The sequence below is a fragment of the Tenrec ecaudatus genome, chromosome 3, assembly GCF_050624435.1.
Source record: "Tenrec ecaudatus isolate mTenEca1 chromosome 3, mTenEca1.hap1, whole genome shotgun sequence".
In the NCBI taxonomy this organism is placed as follows: domain Eukaryota; kingdom Metazoa; phylum Chordata; class Mammalia; order Afrosoricida; family Tenrecidae; genus Tenrec; species Tenrec ecaudatus.
The window spans coordinates 167,851,768-167,874,285 of NC_134532.1; the positions used below are offsets into that span (position 1 = coordinate 167,851,768).

General features: G+C 42.6%; 1 protein-coding gene across 2 annotated transcripts in view; it reads right to left on the reverse strand.

Moving 5' to 3' along the window:
- CEP135 (centrosomal protein 135) overlaps positions 1-22,518 on the reverse strand; it is a 124,378-nt gene that overhangs the window by 78,172 nt on the left and 23,688 nt on the right. For both annotated transcript variants that reach the window (XM_075544286.1, XM_075544287.1), the window contains exons 6-11: positions 22,256-22,340; positions 18,649-18,777; positions 12,377-12,592; positions 8,799-8,864; positions 6,382-6,520; positions 2,252-2,475 (exon numbers count right to left, since the gene is read on the reverse strand). In XM_075544286.1, coding sequence (XP_075400401.1) covers positions 2,252-2,475; positions 6,382-6,520; positions 8,799-8,864; positions 12,377-12,592; positions 18,649-18,777; positions 22,256-22,340 — 859 coding nt within the window. The remainder of the gene's footprint in view (positions 1-2,251; positions 2,476-6,381; positions 6,521-8,798; positions 8,865-12,376; positions 12,593-18,648; positions 18,778-22,255; positions 22,341-22,518) is intronic.

Below are 22,518 nucleotides of genomic sequence, written 5' to 3' on the forward strand. Positions count from 1 at the left end.
ATTCCACGGGGGTCTCCACGTAGTACCTCCACGCCCACCCCCCACCTTGTGCTTGCTTCTGTGTCTAAGGCACTCTCAAAAGTCGTCAGGTTTTAGACACACCCTCCATAGCATCGCTAACATATGAGAGAAAACCCCCTATTCCCAAACGGGGTCACATCCAGTTACTGGGGGTCGATTCTCACCACATAGTTTGGGAAGCAATAACTCAGTTCCTAACAGTCATTCAAATGATCTCATCTAATCTTCACAAGCGGCTGCAGTTCCTTTTCTTCACTTTGCAGATGAGGAAACCAGGGCTCAAAGAAGTTAGGCCACTTCCCCGGGGTCGTAAGGCCAGTTTGTGGAATGGGACTAGAGGGCAGGTCTCCGACTGCACAGTACTTTCCATTATGTTACACTCAGAACTTGGCATGGGAACCATGGCCACTAGCCAATGAGGTTCAAAATCAAGGTCGAATGAGAACAAGACTCAGGCCGGTTTGAACATGGACTCAGGAGTGTCACAGAAAAGATAAATGAACCAACAGCCAATCCTGTGTTCTGAGGTTTGCGATTGCTCCCAATTCCCTTCCAGCTGAAATAGGTAGTGCCTTCCAAGAGACAGCAGAGAATCAGCAGGTGCTAGGTTGATGATAATCACTGATATTTATAATGCCAGTCGTTTTCTGAGTTATTACAGTATCAATAAACTATGCCCACAATTACCATAAAGAAGTAGTTGAAACCTCAGTTTATATAAAATCCAGCTTTATAGAGGTCTGTTAATTTGCTAGCAGATTGTATTTAAACATGCGTAAAATACCTAATTTCGATGGGCCACGCACCTTCCCCTTCATAGTTTATAGCGTCTTTCACCCACCCCTCTCCCTCATCTACTCACCGACGACATCCTCTCCACCACCGGTTTGTGATCAGTACTCTAAAATGCTAAGCAACCCCTAACGTGCTGAGATTCACAGAACGGATTCTTTACCTGTGCTGGGTAACATTAAAAAATTTCAGAAAAATAATTTACTAATTTTCCTAGTATTTTAATGATTTTCTTTACTTGTCTTTTAGTAGTGAAGCTACTGATTCAAATATTTAAGTACTTTTGAGAACTGTATCCTCTCAGTGCTGTTTTAATGGAAGATTCTGCTATACAATGAGAACGATCAACTCAGTGATTTACTCTCCCTAAGTCCTGAGGTTATATGTATTTTAAAAATATTTTATTGTTTTTGTTGTTCTCCTAAATGGATTTTAAAAGAACCCAGTAACATACAAATCAACTTACACTGTATTGTCCACCTCATCATTGTTTACAATAGACAATATAGCAATGTTTACATTGCCAATTGTAAATAAAATTCAGCCACTAACCAGTAAGGTTCAAAATCAGAAAAAAAGACTCAAACCTGTCTGAACATGAACTCAGGACCTTCATGGACAAGACAATGGAACTGGCAGAGTCAACCAACTCTAAAGTCCACTGTTGTGAGGTTTAATGAAGCCTAGTATGTCGTTAACGCCATGTTCACGTGTGCCTCTAGGACTCCCGTAGCTCCAACGCTTGAAAAGAGAAACATCTGAAGAACTCGAATGGTGACCATAAGAATGAAAAAAGCTATACTCTAAACTAGACGTATGATTTTAACTTCTCATGAGATATGGCTAATTTTTTAAAGACCATACAAAAAAACATTACCAAGGCTGAAATACAAAGTGACTAGCTTAGACCAACATGAAAATGTGGTTGTGGTGGGAAAATGGAATGACCTACTCTCCCCTCCTCCATTCCAACTTTCTACCCATCTTCCACTGCATGGTTCACACAGAGGATATGTGGTCAGTACAATGGAATCAATCAGCCTTCCAAGGACCAGGCTGCTCCATGGAAGCTGGGAATAGAATGAAGTCGCGATGCCTGGGGGACAAATCCATTCTGCTCTGCAAAAACGCAGCAAACAGGCAAAGAAGCTACAGCACAGAGAGGGGACCTGTGCAGTCATTTCTGTTTCCGGAAGCCCAGGTGTCCTTGACCCTCTCTCTCCCCATTCAACCTTTCTTTAGTTTCTAGGAATCAGCAGGTTCGTCTGAAAGTATTTTAACTTATTAAAAAATGCTCCCATGGCACAGGTCATGCAAGAAAAGAAAAATAAAAAATTCAGAAGGAGTTCTTTACAGCAGGTATGTTACATACAATACCAGTCACATTTAATAAAGCAGAAAAGTTTGCTCATGCAATAGTCCTATAAATGAATATTACCTTCTCTTGTGTTTTTAAAATTTGAAGTTTTTCACGTGCAAAATAATTTGTGGAGCTAGATTTTCGCCGTACTATATGTTGGAGTCTTTCTAGCTCTTTCTTATAATAATCTCGTTCTTCTTCTAAGCCTTTCAGAAAGGTATCTAGACGAGAAGGCGACCTGTCTCGGCGTTTTATTCCATGCTCCAGACGCATCCTCTCCACTTCCAAAGTAAGATCTCTTTCTGCAAAGTAAAATGGGTACGTCGTAAGAGACTGTTGCATATATAATGTATTATCAGCCACATAAATTATGTCAATAACTTTAAAACATCTCCAAGAAGGCAATCTACTAAAAATCCTGAGCTGTTTTACATGGTCACCAATAAGGGCCAGGAATATCAAAGAGGTGAATGTTGAGAAGAAAAGAAAAAAGCAAAAGTCAAAATTAAATGTTTAAATGAGTCAAAGTTTCCCTTTGTTTTAACTTAAGAACGGATACTATTTGGAACTATAGGATAAAGTAATAAATTACTCATGGTACTTTCTGGGAGCTTGAAAGTGCATTAAAAGAAAATCTATAATTTATGTACAATTTGAACATTGAGCTTGACTTTAATACAGGATATACATGAATAGCCCTACCAACCTGCTCTCTTGGGTTTCCACGGCTGTAAATCTTTATGGAAGCTGCCTGCCTCATCTTTCTCCTGTGGAGTGACTAGTGAGTTCAAACTGAGGCTATTTTGGTCAGCTGTCCGATGCCCAGCCAGCTGTGCCATCAGGACTCCCAATGTCACAGCATCCTGCCTAATCTCAGATGCTCGTTCTCACTCAGAGACACAGCACCATCTGCAAGACACATCGGATTCAGACTTCAGCACTGATTTGAAAATGCCAAGGTGAAACAAACTGCAGTTGGGTAAAAGCGATGTGAGGTACAAACTGGAGGATGAGCTGAGGAAACTTGGAAACAGTGCTATGGAAGAAGCCAAGGCCAAGCAAGGGTGCTGGACATAAGAGGTCAACTAAGTTAATGAATGAAAAGCATCAACAAGAGCAATTCCAGTGCTGAGCTGGGAACAGTCACACTGGAGGGAATGGCGGAGCTAAGGCCTCATGAGTGATAGAGCTAAAATGGCAAATGATGAGACTCTTTCAAGATATTAAAGCTATAAAGAAGAAAGGGTGGCCAGAGAGGAATGAGTCCGAGCTTTTTTAATGGACAAAGAACAAGTCAGCGTGTTTGAATGCTAATTGGGAAAAAAAGATTAAAAAATATGAAAAGGAGCTAATAGAGTGGCATCGGCGTGTCTGGTGCATATCCCAGCAGTTCGCTACCCATGTGGAAGGTTTGGCTGTGGCACGGCTGGGGTTGTGGCAGGGGGACAGGTCCAAAATACTGACACCCAAGGGGGTCTGAGATATTCGAAAGCTTATGCCGAGACGATGGGATATAGTTAGCTGTGAGAGACAGGTACAACAAGCTCGCAGACATGGTCCCATGTGCTTTAACACAGCACCTCATTGAATGCTCACAGCCACTGGTTAGATAGGGCATCAAGAGCACAGGAAGGCTACATCACTTGCCCAGGTTTGGACAAGCAACCTTGAGTTCAAACGTGCGTGGTGCAGGGCCCGGACACTGCCCCTTAAGGAGCGCACTAGCCTTCTCGCGGCTCGTAGGACACACCACGTCTCAAGGCACAGGCTTGGCACTAGTCCTCCCTCTTCCTAGAGAATTCTGCTCCCACATCTTCATGGCTGGTGACCTCCTCAGCCTTTCAGTCAGCCAGTCTCTAGAGCATACCTCCTACTTTAATCTCTCTGACCATCTAAAATAGGAGCCACAGTGGTGATTATACAGCTAACCATAGAAATTGTAGTTCAAACCCATCAACTGCTCCTAAGAGATATATGAGGCTGTTTGCACCGTGTAAATGTTTGCAGTCTCGCAAACTCTAGTTAGTGTCACAGTGGATCGGAATTGACTCGCCAGCAGGAGGTTTTCAGTTAACTATGTAAAACTAACATGCTTGCTTATGTTCCACTAGCTTGTCTCCTAAGTAGAACAATGGCTTCATAAGAACAAGTGTCTTGTACATCTGTTTCCATTAACCCCCCTACCTATGATAGAAAATGACACACAACTAGCAATCCATAAACGCTAGTCAAATGAAGAAATGAATTTCTTTCCACCTTGATAAAAGTTTTTAATATCAACATGCTCAGAATGGACACTGACGAGCATAATATCCAATTGTTTAATATGCATTACAAAAGTATTAACTTTAGAAAGTCTCCAACTGCTATCAAAAGAATCCCACATTCTGGCATCAGGATAACATTACTATACCAATATTACAATTAACTCATATTCTAACCATGAGAAATGAAACACCAGCATTATAAAGTCTGCCTAGAAAACGTCAACAATTACTTCAATGACTGCCTTTGTGATATATGTGTATAACCTATATATATACACACGTACATGTATTTTTTGTCTTTTTTTTAAGGACTCACATTTGTCCTGTTTTAGCAACATAATTCTTATGTTAAACAAAGGATTATAGTGTGGAAGGTAGAGAATGGGATTTGGGGGCAAAACACCTATGTTCACTCTGGAACTTTCTAGTCAGCATATAGAAAATGTTGGAATGGATAAGTAAAGCACATTAATAACGATGTTTTTATCTGTAAATCATAGATAACCCCATCTATCACACAGAATGTCAGTAAGGAATAAATGAGATTCAATAGGTGGGGAAGTGCTTTGTTAGCTTCAAGACTCTAAATGATTTGAATTATCTTACATGTCTGTTAATCAGGGTTTGTTATTTTGTACAAAACAACAATAAATAAACTTACAGTATTTGGCTTTGATGTACTTACTTACACCTCTATTTTCCTTTTAGCAAAAATAAAATTAAGAACCAATTTTTCAATGTTTCTTTTCAAGAATGAAAATGGCCTACAACTTATTAAAAAGTAACACTATTGTCTATACCAACACAAGTGTCCTTCATTTCCTTTAGCTAATTCATTCCAAGAAGAAGTCTGTTTTGTTTAAAGAAGTTTCTGAATTCTACAAAAGTCTACAATTGAATTCTCATTAAGTTCTAATCCAACAGCATTTATTACCAAAGCAGCAGGTACATAGTTGTGTTACCACATCTATCACATTGTATTGTAAGTAAGGTTTGTTTCTCTCCGGAGACTTCAAGGAACTTGAGGGCAGAAAATGGTATCATATTCCTCTCTGGCTGATTCTCCGTACAGGTTAGTTCCTCTTGTGTCTGCGGTTTAATAGAATGAGTGTGTGGGGTCTGTGTGTGTCCAACAGAGGACAAAGAAGGATTACAACTGTGATTCGTTTTATGGCTTAAGATCAAAGTGGTACCAGAACTGAATGCTCACCTGGTCTGTAACTAGTCGTTTAGGACTTGCACCTGGGAAACAGTTAGCCTATTTCAATTGTGTACACTTTCCTTAAAAAGATTCTGGATTTTTGATGGCCCATTATCCAGAAAGTGCTTCCTCTGAATTGTAATTCTATTATCAGTCAGTCTCAAAGAACATATGTCTATTAGAAAATTATTCAAAGATTCCTTGAAGCAACTAATCAAAATAAAAAAGAAAACTGCAAGCTTCTTGAGGGAGAGTTGTATAGTATCTGGTAAGGTTTCTGGAATCTACTCACTGGAAACCTATACACCAGTGATTCTCAACCTGTGGGTCGGGATCCCTCTGGGGGTCAAACGACCCTTTCACAGTGGTCACCTGATTCATAACAGTAGCAAAATTAGTTATGAAGTAGCAACACAAATAATGTTCTGGTTGGGGGTCACCACCACATGAGGCACTGTATTAAAGGGTCGTGGCATTAGGAAGGTTGAGAACCACTGCTATATTGCGTTTCTGAGACTAAACCTTTACAAGAGTGTGCAGCCTTCTTTCTCCCGCAGAGCACATGGTGGGTTTGAACTGGCAACCTTGCAGTCAGCAGCCCAATGCATAACCCACAGCGCCACCAGGGCTCCTCTGGTAGCTGACAAACACTCAGCAAGTAGAGATCACTTATTAAGAAAAAAAAACAAATCAAAAGGGAGTCACATCACTTTTTAGGCTATCAGTATTTAATATCTTACCTATATCTGCAAAACTTTCAACTTTTTTGGCAAGCCTTTGGTTTTCTTGTTCAAGCTGGCAAACGACAGTTTCAAGATCTGCTTTCATGAGGAGTTCTTCATTCAGTCTCTCCTTCTCTTTATGGCATAAGTCTAATTCCTGCAAGTTTTATTTTTGCAATTAAAACTGTCTAACAACTTTATAAATATAGCACTTAAAATGAGAGGCATTTTCATAAGCACATTTATGTAACAGTAATCACCTATAATTTTACATATACTCATTCTTTATGTTGTGTAAATATACAAATTCCCCAGTATACTATGCATGTTCTATATTATAAACACACACACGCGCACACACACACAGCCTTAATTAACCTTTTGTGGTTTCAAACAAAGATAACTATCACCTGGGGCTAAACACACCATCCAGCCCCAATTCTCAACAGTGTTCCTTTTGGGGTGGTAGAATTATTAAATTTGGAGTCTGAACAGGTCCTTGTCTAGCATCAGTTAAAACTTTTTGGGGGGAACAGGATGCTAACAACAAGAAAAAAGAAGAAAATGCCCTGAAATGGATTGCGATGGCAACTGCACCAATCTTAAAGTGGTTAACAGCTAAACTGTCTGATATGTGAGTATATGCTAATAAAACATTTTTAAAAAGCTTAATTTAACTAGTAAAATAAGGCCTGCCCTGAACAACATTCTCTTTGAAGGTCCATTTGTATGTGTTTGAATTGACAAGTAACAATTCAAAGATGGGAGGAGAGCATTGGAGGGCAGCGAGCCTACATTAACTTAGAGCCGACGAGAAAGGCTGCACAAGCTGCAGGGTGCAGCGCCGTCTCTAAAGTGCACAGGTATGAACTGTCCAACTCACATACACTTCACTGCACGTATTCTCACTACAAATACACACAACAGGAAAACCCTTCTGATGGATGGATTGTAGCCTAACCAGTGACAAATGGATGGCGTTTTCACTTTTTTCCCCCAAATGCTTTAGTGATTCCACTTTCTTTTCGATTGTGATTGTTTTGCTTGTTCTTTGCTGCATCACCAGCATACGAATCAGATGTATGCTTTGGAGTGTGCTTACCAGAGCACTTCAGAGGAAAACTTAAGCCAAACACAGGTACACTATCAACACAGCATTAACAGCAGCAGGATCCAACTTAGGCAGATGTATTGTTCTCCTTCCTACTACAGCCATGGAACCACTAACGCTGTGAGAGATTTGCCTATATTCCATTATAAATGATAGTTAACGAGATTTTAATATGATAGGCTTTATGGCAGTCCATTTTTAAGTGTGATTTGTTCATAAATAAGACATTCTTGGTGCCCGGCTATCAAAAGAGATAGTGTCTGGGGTCTTAAAAGCTTGAAGGTGAACAAGAAGCCATCTAGCTCAGAAGCAACAAAGCCGACATGGAAGAAGCACACCAGCCTGTGCGATCAGGAGGTGTCAAAGGGATCAGGTATAAGGCATCATCCAAAAAAAAAAAACCATAGTGAATGAAGGGGAAAGCGCAGAGTGGAGACCCAAAGCCCATTTGTCATCCACTGGAGATCCCCTTGCAGAGTGGTTTAGGGGAGGAGATGAGTCAGTCAGGGTGCGATGCACCAATGAAGAATACAGCTTTCCTCTAGTTCCTAAATGCTTCCTCCCCACAAACTACCATGATCCGAATTCTACCTTGCAGGACTGGATGGAGCAGAGGTTATACACTGGTGCAGATAGGAGCTGGAGGCACAGGGAATCGAGGGTGGATGATACCTTCAGGACCAGGGGTGTGAGGGGCGATACTAGGAGAGTAGAGGGTGAGTGGGTTGGAAAGGGGGAACCGATTACAAGGATCTACATGTGACCTCCTCCCTGGGGGACAGACAACAGAGAAAGGGGGTGAAGGGAGACGCTGGGTAGGGCAAGATATGACAAAATAATAATCTATAAATTATCAAGGGCTCATGAGGAAGGGGAAAGTGGGGAGCGAGGGGCAAAAAAAAAAGAGGACCTGATGCAAAGGGCTTAAGTGGAGAGCAAATGCTTTGAAAATGATTAGGGCAAAGAATGTATGGATGTGCTTTATACAATTGATGTATGTATATGTATGGATTGTGATAAGAGTTGTATGAGCCCCTAATGTTAAAAAAAAAAAAGAAAATGATTAGGGCAAAGAATGTATGGATGTGCTTTATACAATTGATATATGTATATGTATGGATTGTGATAAGAGTATAAAAAAAGACATTCTTTATCTAGGGATCTACTGTATATTAAAAACCACTGATTATAGATTAAAGCATGATAATATTTCAATGATATCACATTAAAAAGTGTGTGTGTGGACAAAAAATGTGTATGTGTAGAAAATAAAGCATAAATTTTTTGTACTGAAAATTCTGGTATTGCACTGTCTTCTACTTACCATTTGAAGTTTTGACATTGCCTCTTCAAGGTCTCGCATTTCACAGAGTTTTCTTTTAATCTCTTTCTAGGAACAAAACACCTATTAATGGACAGCTGGTGGGAACAGAAAAATAATCTGGTTGTCTCTCAAACAACTAAACACTGCTACCATGTGACATAGGAATTTTACTCCTACGCATATCTCAAAAGAAGTGGAAAATACATGTCCATGCAAAATCTTATGCATGAATGTTTAAAAACAAAACAAACTCATAGCTATCAAATCAATGTCAACTCTTATCAACCTTATATATTAACACATGTAGACCTGCACCAGGGTTTCTGAGTTTCTGAGAAAACCTCATCTTTCCTCCGAGTGATTGGTGGATTTGAACTGCTGACCTTGTGGTAACCCACATCACCACCCGGGTTCCTTGTATGAATGTTTATAGTAGCATTATTCTTAGTAGGTTAAAAAACCTCAAATGTTCATCAATGGATGGATAAACCAAATGCAATAAACCCACAATGGAGTATTTATTATCTGACTGTTAAATGATATTTAGTACTGATATAAGAGGAGACTTCAAAAATAGAATAAAAGATCATAGAATTTCCACAATTGTTTTGAAGCCCCCTCACATGCTATATAACATGGAAACAATATAACCTTGAAAACAATAAGCTAAATGAAAGCATTCAATCATTAAAAAACACAAACTATATGATTTCATTCATAGGGAAGTTCAGCACAGAGGCAGCTATAGAAAAAAAGGTCAAATAGTAGAGGCTTGGAGACAGTAGCAGCTGGGAGAATTAAGGGAGAAGTGATACAAGGTTTCTTTCTGAGGTGACAGAAGTGTTCTATGAGTCCATTGAGAAATAGTCTAAAATTGCCTGGAACCAATGGTTGACAGGGATATGACAAACACTGCCCACCTCGGTGGATATACTAGAAAAACAATGAATTATATATTGCAAGTCACTGAATAAAGTTGTAGAAACAAAAAAGCCTGTTAGCTAAATACCTACAAGTCTATGAATAGTTACTTAGCACTAAGGCACAGTGCACATGGGACCAGATAACAGATCCAGTAGTTTCTATTCTCTCACCAGGGAGACAGCTCTATGGCTGCAGCTCTCTCACCTTCAAGGGGGAGGCTTCTCTTCAGTCTCCCTAGGGATGGATCTGTAGTGTCACAAACAAGAGGCAACCTGCAAACCTGTTGTTTCTTTGTTTTCGTCACCTAGACATTTGTAGGATTTTTCTTGAGCCTTGATTTTTAGGACAGACCTGTAGCACGCTACAATCTGATTTTGTTCTGTTTGCTTCTCCCTGCCTGCTACTACCACCCTGGATCCCCTGGACTGCAACTGTGAGGGAGGGATGCTATGGGGTTGAGCCTCACTGCCCATGCTGAGCCCTGTCCCTGGGTCATAAGAAGCTGGGTGCAGTATGCTGTGTACAGCGTAGGGCAGGCTGCCATGCCAAAGGAAAGAGATACAGGAGTGTTGCAGTCCAACTAAAACCACAGAAACAAGGAAACAGCACCAAATTAGCATAGTGATATAGAGCAGATTTGTCTGCAGGCTGGGTTCAACCTGCCCCTGGAATAACAAGGAAGCTTTCTAGGTGATGCACAAAACCATGGTGTGCACACGGTTTTCAGTCGATACTGGATCCCTGACTTGGCTACACAAAAAGCACTGACGTCAGGCTGACTTCTTGGGGTGACACTAGGTGTAAGGAGCAGAAACGGCTAGACACTTCACCTTCACTGATCACTAGGCCTTCTTCAATGGTCTAGCTGAGTGGGTCCTAACTGCCCACTTCTTGGTTAGTAGCTGAGGAAATCTGCACTATTCAGAAAACTTGTTAATCCAAGAAAACACAAAACTTACTGCCATCGAGTCGGTTCCAAGTCAATAGCAACCTGATGGGAAACAGGAGAACCTCCCCTGTGGGTTGCCGAGACTATAAACCTTTGTGGGAGTAGAAAGTCTCATCTTTCTCCATGGGCCCAGGAAGCAGTTGGAGTTTTTGAACTGTTGACTTTGAGCTTAGCAACCCAAGTCACAAATCTCTACATTACTAGTGCTCCTCTTGGTTAAGAGTCCTTCTTAACCATGCTCTGTCTGACTGTGAGTATGAGTCCTCCTTTCCAGTTTTCTCCTATTTCCCTGAAGACAAGCATCCATCTCACTCTGGTCATAATGACACACGCTCTTAGATACGAACGCTTTTGAAGCACCAGAAAAAAAAAGAGAACTTGAACTCTCAGGGCTCAACGAAGCCTCTACTAAAGACACTATTTCTTCCCATCACATCAAACTAAGGGAGTTATTCCCAATAAAAATGTAGTTATCATTTCGTCAACACTGTGGCATGTTCTCCACTCTTACTCACTGGTTTCTAAGTGAGGTGATAACACTATTCAGAGGAAAAGCTGCACACTTTGAAGCTTACAGTCACAAGAAGTTGAAACAATTTCCCCCCACAAAATTACAATTACAGTCACACAATTAAAAATACAATATCCAGGCATAAAAAATATATTAAAATAAAATTTTGTGGAAAATTAAATGGCAATGGATTTCTGGGATATAGGAGACACTGTCAGGAACTATCTGACTGTTAAAAAGAACGCAGTCAGGTATATCCTGTTCTAAACCAACAACGAAAGGTTATCACAGTGCCCTAAAAATCTAAGGCACTTGGATCACATTGCCTATATGAAAAAAGAACAGCATGTCAGCTTTGTTTTAAGATGCCAATATTTAGAATAGACGGTGAATTATATCCCTCTCAACTATTTAAATAAATAAACTCTTGAAGGTGAAAACATATTCGTTACAAATGAACAAAGATGCCCAGACATACATGCAAAGACAAACAGCAACAAAACCTCCCTGTCTTCAAGCCCATTCCGACTCACAGCGACCCTATGGCACACAGTCAGACTGCCCCTGTGGTGTCTGGGAGCAGCTAGTACAGTGGTTCTCAACCTCCGTAATGCCCTGACCCTTACTACCGTTCCTCATGGGGTGGTGATCCCCCAACCATAACATTATTTTTGTTGCTACTTCATCATTGTACTTTTGCAACTGTTATGAATTGGGAACCCCTGTGAAAGGGTCATTCGACCCTCAAAGGGGTCGAGACCCATAGGTTGAGAACAGCTGAGTGGTTTCAAACTGCTGACCCTTCGATCAGCAGCGCAACATGTAACCCACCATGCCACCAGGGCTGCTAAGGACATACCTGGCTTCAAAAAACGGTCACGTTCGAAGGGAACCACAAAATGACACACAGGAAAAACTCAAACACTCCTCCATAGCACAGATGAAAGCAGAGAGATGAGCAATCACCTTAAGGGAAAGGAGGTAAGAGTTTGGAGAAGCAGCCTAGTGTGCTTGAGAAAGACAGCCAATCAGAGCAGGAGCAGTTATTAAAAGGTGCGAATGATACTTTAAAAAGCCTTGGCTAATCACACACACAAAGTGGGCGGAGGAGCAGACTCAACACGATCAAGCTCAGTGTGTCACTGTGATCTACAAGTCATGACTATCCCTCCGCAGGCCTGGACACGTCCTTACCTTGGCTTCCCCGATTTCTTTATCGGCGGTCTCAAGCACTTCTTCTTTGTGTCTTTCCAACTGCTGTGCTAGCTGGTCTATTTCCGTTAATTCTTGGCAGAGTTCTTCATTTTTGTTACTTAGATGAACCACTTCAGTAGCGACCGTTTCCTTAGTTTCCATAAGCTCCTGTATGTGCTTCTCCAGGTCTTTGTTAGCTTGCTGAAGGAAGTCAACCTAAATTGAATGTGTCATTCATAAGGTGCATGAATTGGAAACGTATTCTAAATCGTGAGCTCTCAAAACAATATTCCAAAATACTTCATTTTAAAAGATACCTTACATTAAAACCACAACTGTTTTACTTACAAACTTACGCTGTTCGGATGTACTAAACTGTGTTGTTGTGTGTGTGTGTGGGGGGTGGTGGTGGTGGTGGTCTGTCTCCATCTACTGGCTTTGATTTTCAAGTATCAAAGGAAAGGCTTATTCCTCAACAGGGTTACAAAACTGTCCCCGGTTGTCAGAGAAGATCACTGGGCGGCTGTTGCGCTCGGCTGTGCTGTCAACCTAACGGTCTGTGGAAACCACCCGTGACTAGCGAAGTGTGGCTCGCCCAGACTGTGTGGTATAAAGGCGGGAAACTATTGCACTAGGAAAAGTGAAACAGTACTAACACTCAACAGTAAAGAAGACAATATGCACACAAGATCTCAAAGACAGAATACAAATTTTTTAAGACTGTGTTCTCTAATTGAGACTCCGAACTGGGGCTCTTCCTGGTTCATGTGTGGCTCCAAGAAGGCATCCTTGCTCCCAGTGGTGGTGGTAGAGCCCGACGGCCGCTGCCACCGCCACCACCACTACCATCCATCATCATCATCACCACCAACACCACCACACCACCATTCGCTATCCACCACTCCCCATCACCATCCACCACCGGTAGTGCAGTACCCAGCACCATAGCTCCCAGCAGCCTCAAGTGCCACTGCAGGCTGGAAGCCTAGCTCGCACCTCCCAGCCACTGCTCCATAGAGAAGATGAGCAAATGAAGCTCGAAGCCCAGCCAGCCCTTGGCCTCTAAGCAGACGGACGGCGCTGAGAAGCGAGGGTAGGGCAGGCTATGCAAGCTGCCACCAAAGGAGCCCAGCCAAGTGCTAACACCCAAGAGACTTATAGGCCAACTGAAGGGGAGCTAAAATCAGGGTGCTGCCAAGACCCAGATAACTACCACCACGGGTCCTGGGAGGAAGCCGAGGGGCAGGCCCAAAACGCTGGATAGGGAAGAGGGTATCTCGCAGGAGTCCTCTGAGTTACGGACCAGCCAGTCTCAGGAACAGTGGGGCCCTGCCCCTCGGATGCTAAGGCAGAGTGAGAGGGTTGTAGGGCCCTCTCCCCCCTTGTTTTGTCAGGGAGGGGGTAGCCAGTCTATGTCCCTGCCCGAGTCCTCCACTGCTTTCCTAGTTACAGCTACTTGAATTGAAAAAAAAAGTCCTTAAAAAAATGTGAAAGATGTCAGTCATCCTGAAAACTGATTACATGTTGGCGTGATATATGTATTTTTTACATATTGGCTTAAAAATACATCTTTAAGATGAATTTTCCAGTTTATTTTTATATGTTTAAAATCAGGCTATTATTTAGGAGAGGCGATGGGTCAGTCAGGGTGCGATGTAATACCGATGAAGAACACAGCTTTCCCCCAGATCCTGGATCCTTCTTCCCCCCAACTACCATGATCCGAATTCTACCTTGCAGGACTGGATAGGGCAGAGGTTGTACACTGGTACATATGAGGGCTGGAGGCACAGGGAATCCAGGGTGGATGATTCCTTCAGGACCAGGGGTGTGAGGGGTGATACTGGGAGAGTAGAGGGTGAGTGGGTTGGAAAGGGGGAACCGATTACAAGGATCCACATGTGACCTCCTCCCTGGGAGACAGACGGCAGAGAAGGGGGGGAAGGGAGACTCCGGATAGGGAAAGATATGACAAAATAACAATCTATAAATTATCAAGGGCTCATGAGGAGGGGGGAGCGGGGAGGGAGGGGGGGAAAAAAGAGGACCTGATGCAAAGGGCTTAAGTGGAGACCAAATGCTTTGAAAATGATTAGGGCAAAGAATGTACGGATGTGCTTTATACAATTGATGTATGTATATGTATGGATTGTGAGAAGAGTTGTATGAGCCCCTAATAAAATGTAAAATAAATCAGGCTATTAGACAACTGTAATTACACACATGGCTCCTTCTTTCTTTCTCTTTTAAGAAGAGCAGCAACTCACTGCCATCAAGGTGATTCCAACTCCTAGTGACCCCAAAGGACAGGGTAGTACTGTGGGAGTAGCAAGCCTCATCTTTTTCCTATGGAGCGGCTGGTGGTTTTGAATTGCCAACCTTGCTGTTAGCAGCCCCACGGGAACCCAGCACACCACCAGGATTCCATGGGAAGAACAGCCCGTGCTCTACGGCCACTGGTGAGGGTTTCTGACATGCTCGCTACTGGTTGCAGCCAAGGCAGCTGACAGATGGAAGGTTCTGAAGCCCACCAGCCATGCTTTGGGGATGGCCCTGCTCACGCCCTCATGTCCAGTGAACGGCAAGGGAAGCCAACCCAGAGGCAGAAACACAATGATCAAACTTAAAAAAAACAAACATTTTATTGCCCTGTCCGACGTCTCCCTTCTCCCCCTTTACTGTTGTCCATCCCGCAGGGAGGAGGTCACATGTAGATCCCTGTAATCGGTTCCCTCTTTCCAACCCACTCACACTCTACCCTCCCAGTATCGCCACTCACACCCCTGGTCCTGAAGGTGTCATCTTCCCTGGATTCTCTGTGCCTCCAGCTCCTATCTGCACCAATGTACATCCTCTGGTCTATCCGGACTTGCAAGGTAGAATTCGGATCATGGTAGTTTGTGGGGAGGAAGCATTTAGGAACTAGAGGAAAGCTGTATTCTTCATCGGTGCATCGCACCCTGACTGACTCATCTCCTCCCCTAAACCACTCTGCAAGGGGGGATCTCCAGTGGATGACAAATGGGCTTTGGGTCTCCACTCTGCACTTTCCCCTTCATTCACTATGGTAAGATCTTTTTTTTTTTTCTGATGCTGCCTTATACCTGATCCCTTCGACACCTCGTGATCGCACAGGCTGGTGTGCTTCTTCCATGTGGGCTTTGTTGTTCTGAGCTAGCTAGCTGACCGCTTGTTTACCTTTAAGCCTTTAAGACCCCAGACACTATCTCTTTTGATAGCCAAGCAGCATCAGTTTCTTCGCCACATTTGCTTATGCACCCGTTTGTCCTCAGCGATCATATCATGGAGGTGTGCAGCCAATGATATGATTTTTTTGTCTTTGATGCCTGATTACTGACCCCTTTGGAACCACGTGATCACACAGGTTGGTGTGTTCTTTCATGTGGGCTTTGTTGCTTCTGAGCTAGATGGCGGCTTTTTTATCTTCAAGCCTTTAAGATCTCAGACACTATATCATTTGATAGCCAGCCACCATCAGCTTTCTTCACCACATTTGCTTGTTCACCTGCTTTGTCTTCAGCAGTTGTGTCGGGAGGGTGAGCATCATAGAATGCCAATTTAAAAGAAGAAAGTATTCATGCATTGAGGGAGTACTTGAGTAGAGGCCCAATGTCCTTTCTCCACCTTAATATTAAACCTATAAAAATATAGGCACATAGATCTATTTCCCATCCTCATATATATATTTGCATATGTACATGTCTTTGCCTAGACCTCTATAAATGCCCTTTGCCTCGTCCTAGCTCTTTCCTCTATTTCCCTCGACTTACCTCCTGTCCCACTATCATGCTCCGTCCCCACCCGGGTTTCCGCTATACCTCTTCGTTACATTACCCTTGATCATTCCCTACCAGGCCTGTCACACCCACCTATTTGGATCACTTGCTGTTCCCTTGTCCCTGGGTTTATTAACACCACTTCCTTAGCCCCTACTTCCCCCTATCCCATGTCCCCCTGGAACTGTCTGTCCCATTGTTTTTCCTCCAGATAGTTCATTCCACAATGATCGAACTTTTACAGTTTGGAAAAATCATCTTTGTTTCCATTATGAAAGAAATAGATACTCCATAAAATGTTAAAATCAAGCCTTAAAGAACACTCCTTTACTCCAAAATAATCACTGGGAGTCAGGAGCAAACTAAGAGGGAGCAGAAGAGAGAACACAAACCTCATCATGGTCCACCAAGCCCTGAGGAGGACATCCCTGCTTGGAGCAACCAATGCACAAAGAGGACCAAAGGGCCGGCCCACCCAGGAGACATGACACCCCTCAATGACCCACAGCACTACAGTGGGCAGCACTAGAGACACAGTGTGGGAACTCTGTCTAGTCTGAGCTCCCCTTAGTGAGGCAATACATGAAGGGAGCCCAACAGAGCAGCAAGGGGAGCAGAGGACTTGAGGAATCCTGAAAACAGACAATAGACTTCTTACTCAGGGGGTGGGGGAGGGCAGGGCTTAGTGCCTCATCAGACCCGATTCCAGTCAGCAGACAGACCTGGAACTATTTATAGGCTTTAAAAAAATCTGTTTCCTTTTTCTCTATGTCTATCTATATAAACAATCCAGAGGAGCAAACAATGGGATCTCCAAGTTCCAGGGGGAAATGAGAGGAGGAGGAGGAGTCAGGGAAAAGGGAGTGGGTAGCCAACAGACTCAGGGTCAGGGAACAATAAGGGATCCAAACTTGAGGGCAAGGAGGGTGCAGACTGCCTGCTGGGGTTTGATCAAATGCAATGGACCCCGAGGAATGCTGAGAACTGAAAGAAGGGCGAGCATGATAGTGGGAGAGGAAATAGAGCAAAGAACTAGGAGGCAAACCTCCTAGGATTAATGAAGGCACGTATATGTGTAGTATATGTAAATACATTGATTAATAATAGGGACATAGGTCTATGTAAATTTATTTACATGTTAAGTATTAAGATAGCACTGAATACTTTGGACCTCTATTCAATCCTCCCTCAACACAAGAACACTTTCCTCTAATAACCTGACACTCTCTGATACTCACCTTCCCAACACAATCGCTGAAGACAAAATGGGTGCATAAGCAAATATGGTGAAGAAAGCTGATGGTGCCTAGTTATCAAAAGATACAGAGTCTGGGATCCTAAAGGCTTGAAGTTAAATAAGTGGCCATCTACCAGGGAACCAACTAAACTCATATGGAAGTAGCACACCAGCCTGTGTGATCACAAGGTGTCCACGGGATCAGGTAGCAAGTATTAAGCAGATATAGAGCAGACAATTATATCGATGCAAACGAGAGGGGTCGGAGTGGAGATCCAAAACTCATCTGTAGACAATTGGATATCCCCCACAGAAGGGACGATTCAGTCAGGGTGCAATATAACACCAATAAAACACCCAACATTCTTCTGGTTCTTGAAAGCTTCCTCTCCCCAACTATCATGACCCAGTTCTATCTTACAAATCTGGCTAGACTGGAGTATATATATAGGTACAGATAAGAGCTTTCAACATGTGGATTCCAGGACAGATAAACCCCTTAGGATCAGTAGTGGAGTAATAACATGAGGGTAGGGGAAGGGAGGGGGAGAAAGAGGGAACCAATCACAATCATGGATATAAACCCCCGCCTACTCAAGGGGGATGAATAACAGAAATGTGAGTGAAGGAAGACAGCAAACGTAAGATACGAAAATAACAATAACAATATATAATTGAGTAAGGATTCACAAGGGTGGGAAGGTGTTGTGGGAAGGGGAAACAGAGAAGCTGATACCAAGGGCTCAAGCAGAGAGAAAATGATGATGACAACATAGGTACAAGTGTGCTGGATACAACTGATTTATGAATTATTTTAAGATTTATAAGAGCCCCCAATAAAATGGTTAAAACCAGTCTGGGGTATAGCTCAGTGTATTCTCTCCCAGGGCTCTCTCTCTCTCTGTGTGTGCATGTAAACATCTTGTAAAAGCAAATTTCAGACAACAATCTGTTCTTCTCTCGTAAATATTTAACATGAAAACAGAATCTAAAGATAATGGAATTTCCCCATGACCTTTTAGAAGCCCCCTTCTATGTTCCTGACTCATTAAACATTCGTTGAAAACAAATATGATTTTTCAAGTTAGGCTTTAACTTATCTAACCAGTCCCTTACTTCTGAAAACTCTGCCTCGATCAATCAGTACCTCCTAGACAACCCTGTGACTTCTGTAAACTCAGAGACCACTGTAACACTCTGATTTTACACACTCAGTGAGGAATTATAAAAGCCATTACCTGAACATTTAAATGAGCGATAAGCTTCTCATTGGTTTTATTTCTACTCTCCAGAGTGAGGACATCAGGGCAGCGGCCGCCATCCAAAGCCATTGACAGTCGTTCGATCTCTTGTTCTCTCAGCTCAATCTGAACACACAAAGGGGAGCCGTCATTGCAGAAAATCGGATTCTGAACCCAAGCGACTAATGCTGGACTAAAATGTACTGGGACACACTCCATTTTTCTTAGGTTCTACAAAGTTCAAAAGAGAGTGACATTCATCCGTGTACCCACATGTACAAGGCGCTTCAAAAGTTCATGGAAAAATGGAATTAGAAAATACCAGAATTCTTCCAAGAATTAAATTTTAAAGCCCGATACACAGGATCATGAATGCTTATGCACAGAAAACACACAATCCAGAAAATGTCAACAGATAAGTGTTCCCTACGTTAATTTATGCTTCGCTTTCCTCCTGGAAGGTCAGGCAGTGTCTTCATTTACAGACACGCCCAACTCCTGGAACTGAGGCTCAATTGCTCGCCTCCTGAGGAACACACTTGAGATCAGGGATGGCTGCACCACGCGGGGACAGTGGATTACTGCTCAAGTCAACGTCACACAAGCTATGACACTGAGTTGAACTGAATTAGTTTATCTGTGATTTAGAAAGCAACAGTTACATTAAAAGATCACTCTAAACCAGTCACACTAATTCACATGCAAGAATTTGGGGAAAACCCACACATTTTCAAGTTTTGGTTCATTTTCCAAAGAAAACAAAATACAAACCAAGCATTCAGTGCAGCATACAATTGCTGATCACAGTGCTAGGAAGATAAAGATGAATATGGTACTTGCCCTTGGGGAAACGAGCCTGCGAACCAATAATTACCACACGGCCTGGCGGATACACGGCCCTAGAGCAGATTAGGGAGCAAAGTGATTTATTCTGCAGTCTATCAGGATCGGTGGAAATCCTACCCCAGCTTTGGAACGGCTTACCAAAGAAAGATGCCCACAAGGTTTCAAATGATGGAAGCGATGCACAGAAGAAAAGTGGGATAGTCCAGCCAGTGAGAGGCAAGTGTGGCCGCAGAGGAGAGCCTGAGGGAGTGTGGAAGTGCAGTGTGACCAGGCAGCAACGTGCAGGGGAGCTGGACATAGGGGGTCTGGGGCTCAGCAGAGGCCTGGCCACAGAGAAGTCCGGGGGTTACAGAGATTGAATGAGGCCACCGAGAAATCATAGGAGAAGAGACAATGTCAAAGGCAGAACCCTAGGAAACAGTGTTTTAAGGAGCAGGCAGGGAAAGAAACGCAGAGAAGAAATTGGAAAACAACAAAACAAAACGAAGTCAAGTCAGAGGTGAGTGAGTGGCTTAAAGGCCAAGTAGTTTAAAATCCATAAAAATTAAAAATACCCTTTGGATCTAGCCATTACTGCCACGGGAGACATTAACCAGAACAGCTTCTGTTGGGTGACAGAAGCCAGGTTGTAATAGGTTGCGGGGTGAATTGTGAGGACGGCGCAGGCCCGGGCAGTGCTTCCTTCTGCTGCACACACAGTCTCTATGAATTGAAAGGTGTGAACAGGAGGTGAGGAAGTGGAGACACTCTTTCAAGAAGATTGCATGCAGGGGGGAGAAAGTAGCTAAAAGAGAGATTAAGAGAGATTTTTAAACGGATGCTAAGAGAACATTAATAGTGAATCCTCATAGGACCGTCATGACGATTAAAAGAAAGTAGTGCAGTGGCTCTAAGTTTAAAGAAATAGAAGAATAAGTGACTAAGGAGAAGAGGAGGAATGGATGGGTGAGGCACAAGTAGAAGACTTGGTCTTAAATGGGAAGACTAACACTCTACCCACGGAATGACAAGGAGAGCCTAGGTGTGCATACTGCTCACTGTAAGGTTGAGACATGAAGTTTAGACCAGACAAAATCCTGAGAAGGGGTATGGAAAGAGCTTGAAGAAAACAGCAAACATTGGACTGTGCTACAAAAAATAGGAAAATAACAAACCAATGAAATAAACTCATGTTAAAATATAATAGAAAGAGATTATGTATAAACTGATAAAACCACAAATATCCAGTCGATTCTGACTCCTATCAATTCTTTAGAAATGCTGCTTCAAGGTTGCCCAGAGAGGAAATCTTGATGGAAGCAAGCCTCATCAGTCTCCAGCAGACTGGCTGGTAGGTTTGAACTACCAAACTTGGGTTAGCAGCAAAGCACTAACCACTGCACCACCAGGGTTGTTCTGAGACTGATAACCGTTCTACCATAACGGTTAGGCAATTTTCTCTAAATGCCTCCACTGCCTAATAGACATGGTAAGGATAGGTTAGTCTATGTTCATACAGTACTTTGGAAAAAAATATGATAAAGGTGTTGTGATCATGAGTTGAAAAAATACCAATTATCTTCAACTCCTGTGTATAATGGTATTTTTAACATCTCTTCCTAAAGAAAGTTTTGGGGGAAGACAGGAGTTACGGTAGGTATTATTATTCCTTTTCTTTAAAAATTGCATGCAAACAATCCTGAAAGTACTGTACAAACTTAAAAACGACACCAATACATAAGTAACATCTCTATTTGTATATACAGATTCACTTCATGGCCCCCAAAATGCAGTCAGGTGGAGAAAATGTAGACGGCGTTACCGCATTTAAGCTTCAGTAAGCCTGCAATCCCTGAAACCTGAAGTCACTCAAGACACCAACAGGCGGGATGAAAGAAAGCACAGGCTGTTAGGGGCATGAGCGCTGACTCTGCACCTCCCGAATCCCTGCTTTCTTCAGAAAATGGTTTGCAAGGACAACTCGTGCTTGTGGTGAGAACACACAGAACAGGGCCACAAAATCCCTACCCGATTAAGCACTAACAACGATACAGACTACTACTGCAGAACTTAGCACACGTTAATAAATCCTTCCAGAGAAAGAAACAGTCCTATGGTTGTGAAATTACGCTCAGAGAAATGTGTGATTCCATTAAAAAACAAACTGCTACTGACTCCCAAGCGTAATGGGAGAGTGACCACACACGGGCTTCTGAAGCCTTTCCACTCCAGGTCCCTTTCGCCTGAGATATTTGAAACACGGGCAAGAGCCCCAGAAACACCTGGGTTCATTGGTCGTTTGATTTTTGAGTGCGTTTTGGTTGTTGCATGTTCAGAAACCTTTTAATGGTGCCAACTTTCTCGCACCTCCCACACTCACTATCAACTCTCCCCCTCGCTCCCGGCTTGCAGCGCAGGGTTTAAGAAGCTTTAGACTAGAGCAATGTCTTCCAAAGTGGGGGGCATGGGAATGGTCCAGAGGGGCTGCGAAAGTAGCTACCTACACTTTATCCTGGATTACGGGCTAGAGTACAAAAGTGTATAATTGCTAAGTGAGCACCCACTGATCTTTTTCCTGAAAAGGAAGGGGCAAGTCAAATAAGTCTGGGAATCTAGAGCAATCTAACGCCACTTCAGCTCTTAACTCTCTTAAAATTAGGAAAAAGGTAAAAAGTTGTATTAAAAACCAGGATCAGTAATATCAAATGTAACTCAGAGTTATAATCATACATATCCATCTTAACCTTAACACTCTAAGTTAAAAAAACAAAAAACTTACCTGCTTGTTATAGTCCCTTACTCCATTTTCCATGGCTGCTAACTTTTCTTGTAAATGGCAGACTTCCTGTTGAAGTTCTTGAATCCTGAAATACAGTTAAATTTTTGTGAATAGCGTTAAGAAATCTAAAAAACAAATGAAACTAGTTGCAGTCTTTTATTTATAATCTGCCTTTCTCTTTTTAATGAGGTCACAGCATTTTAAATAGCACATTTCTTGAAGAAGTCATTTTAGAAGACTGAAAAACATGCGTGGTGAACAAT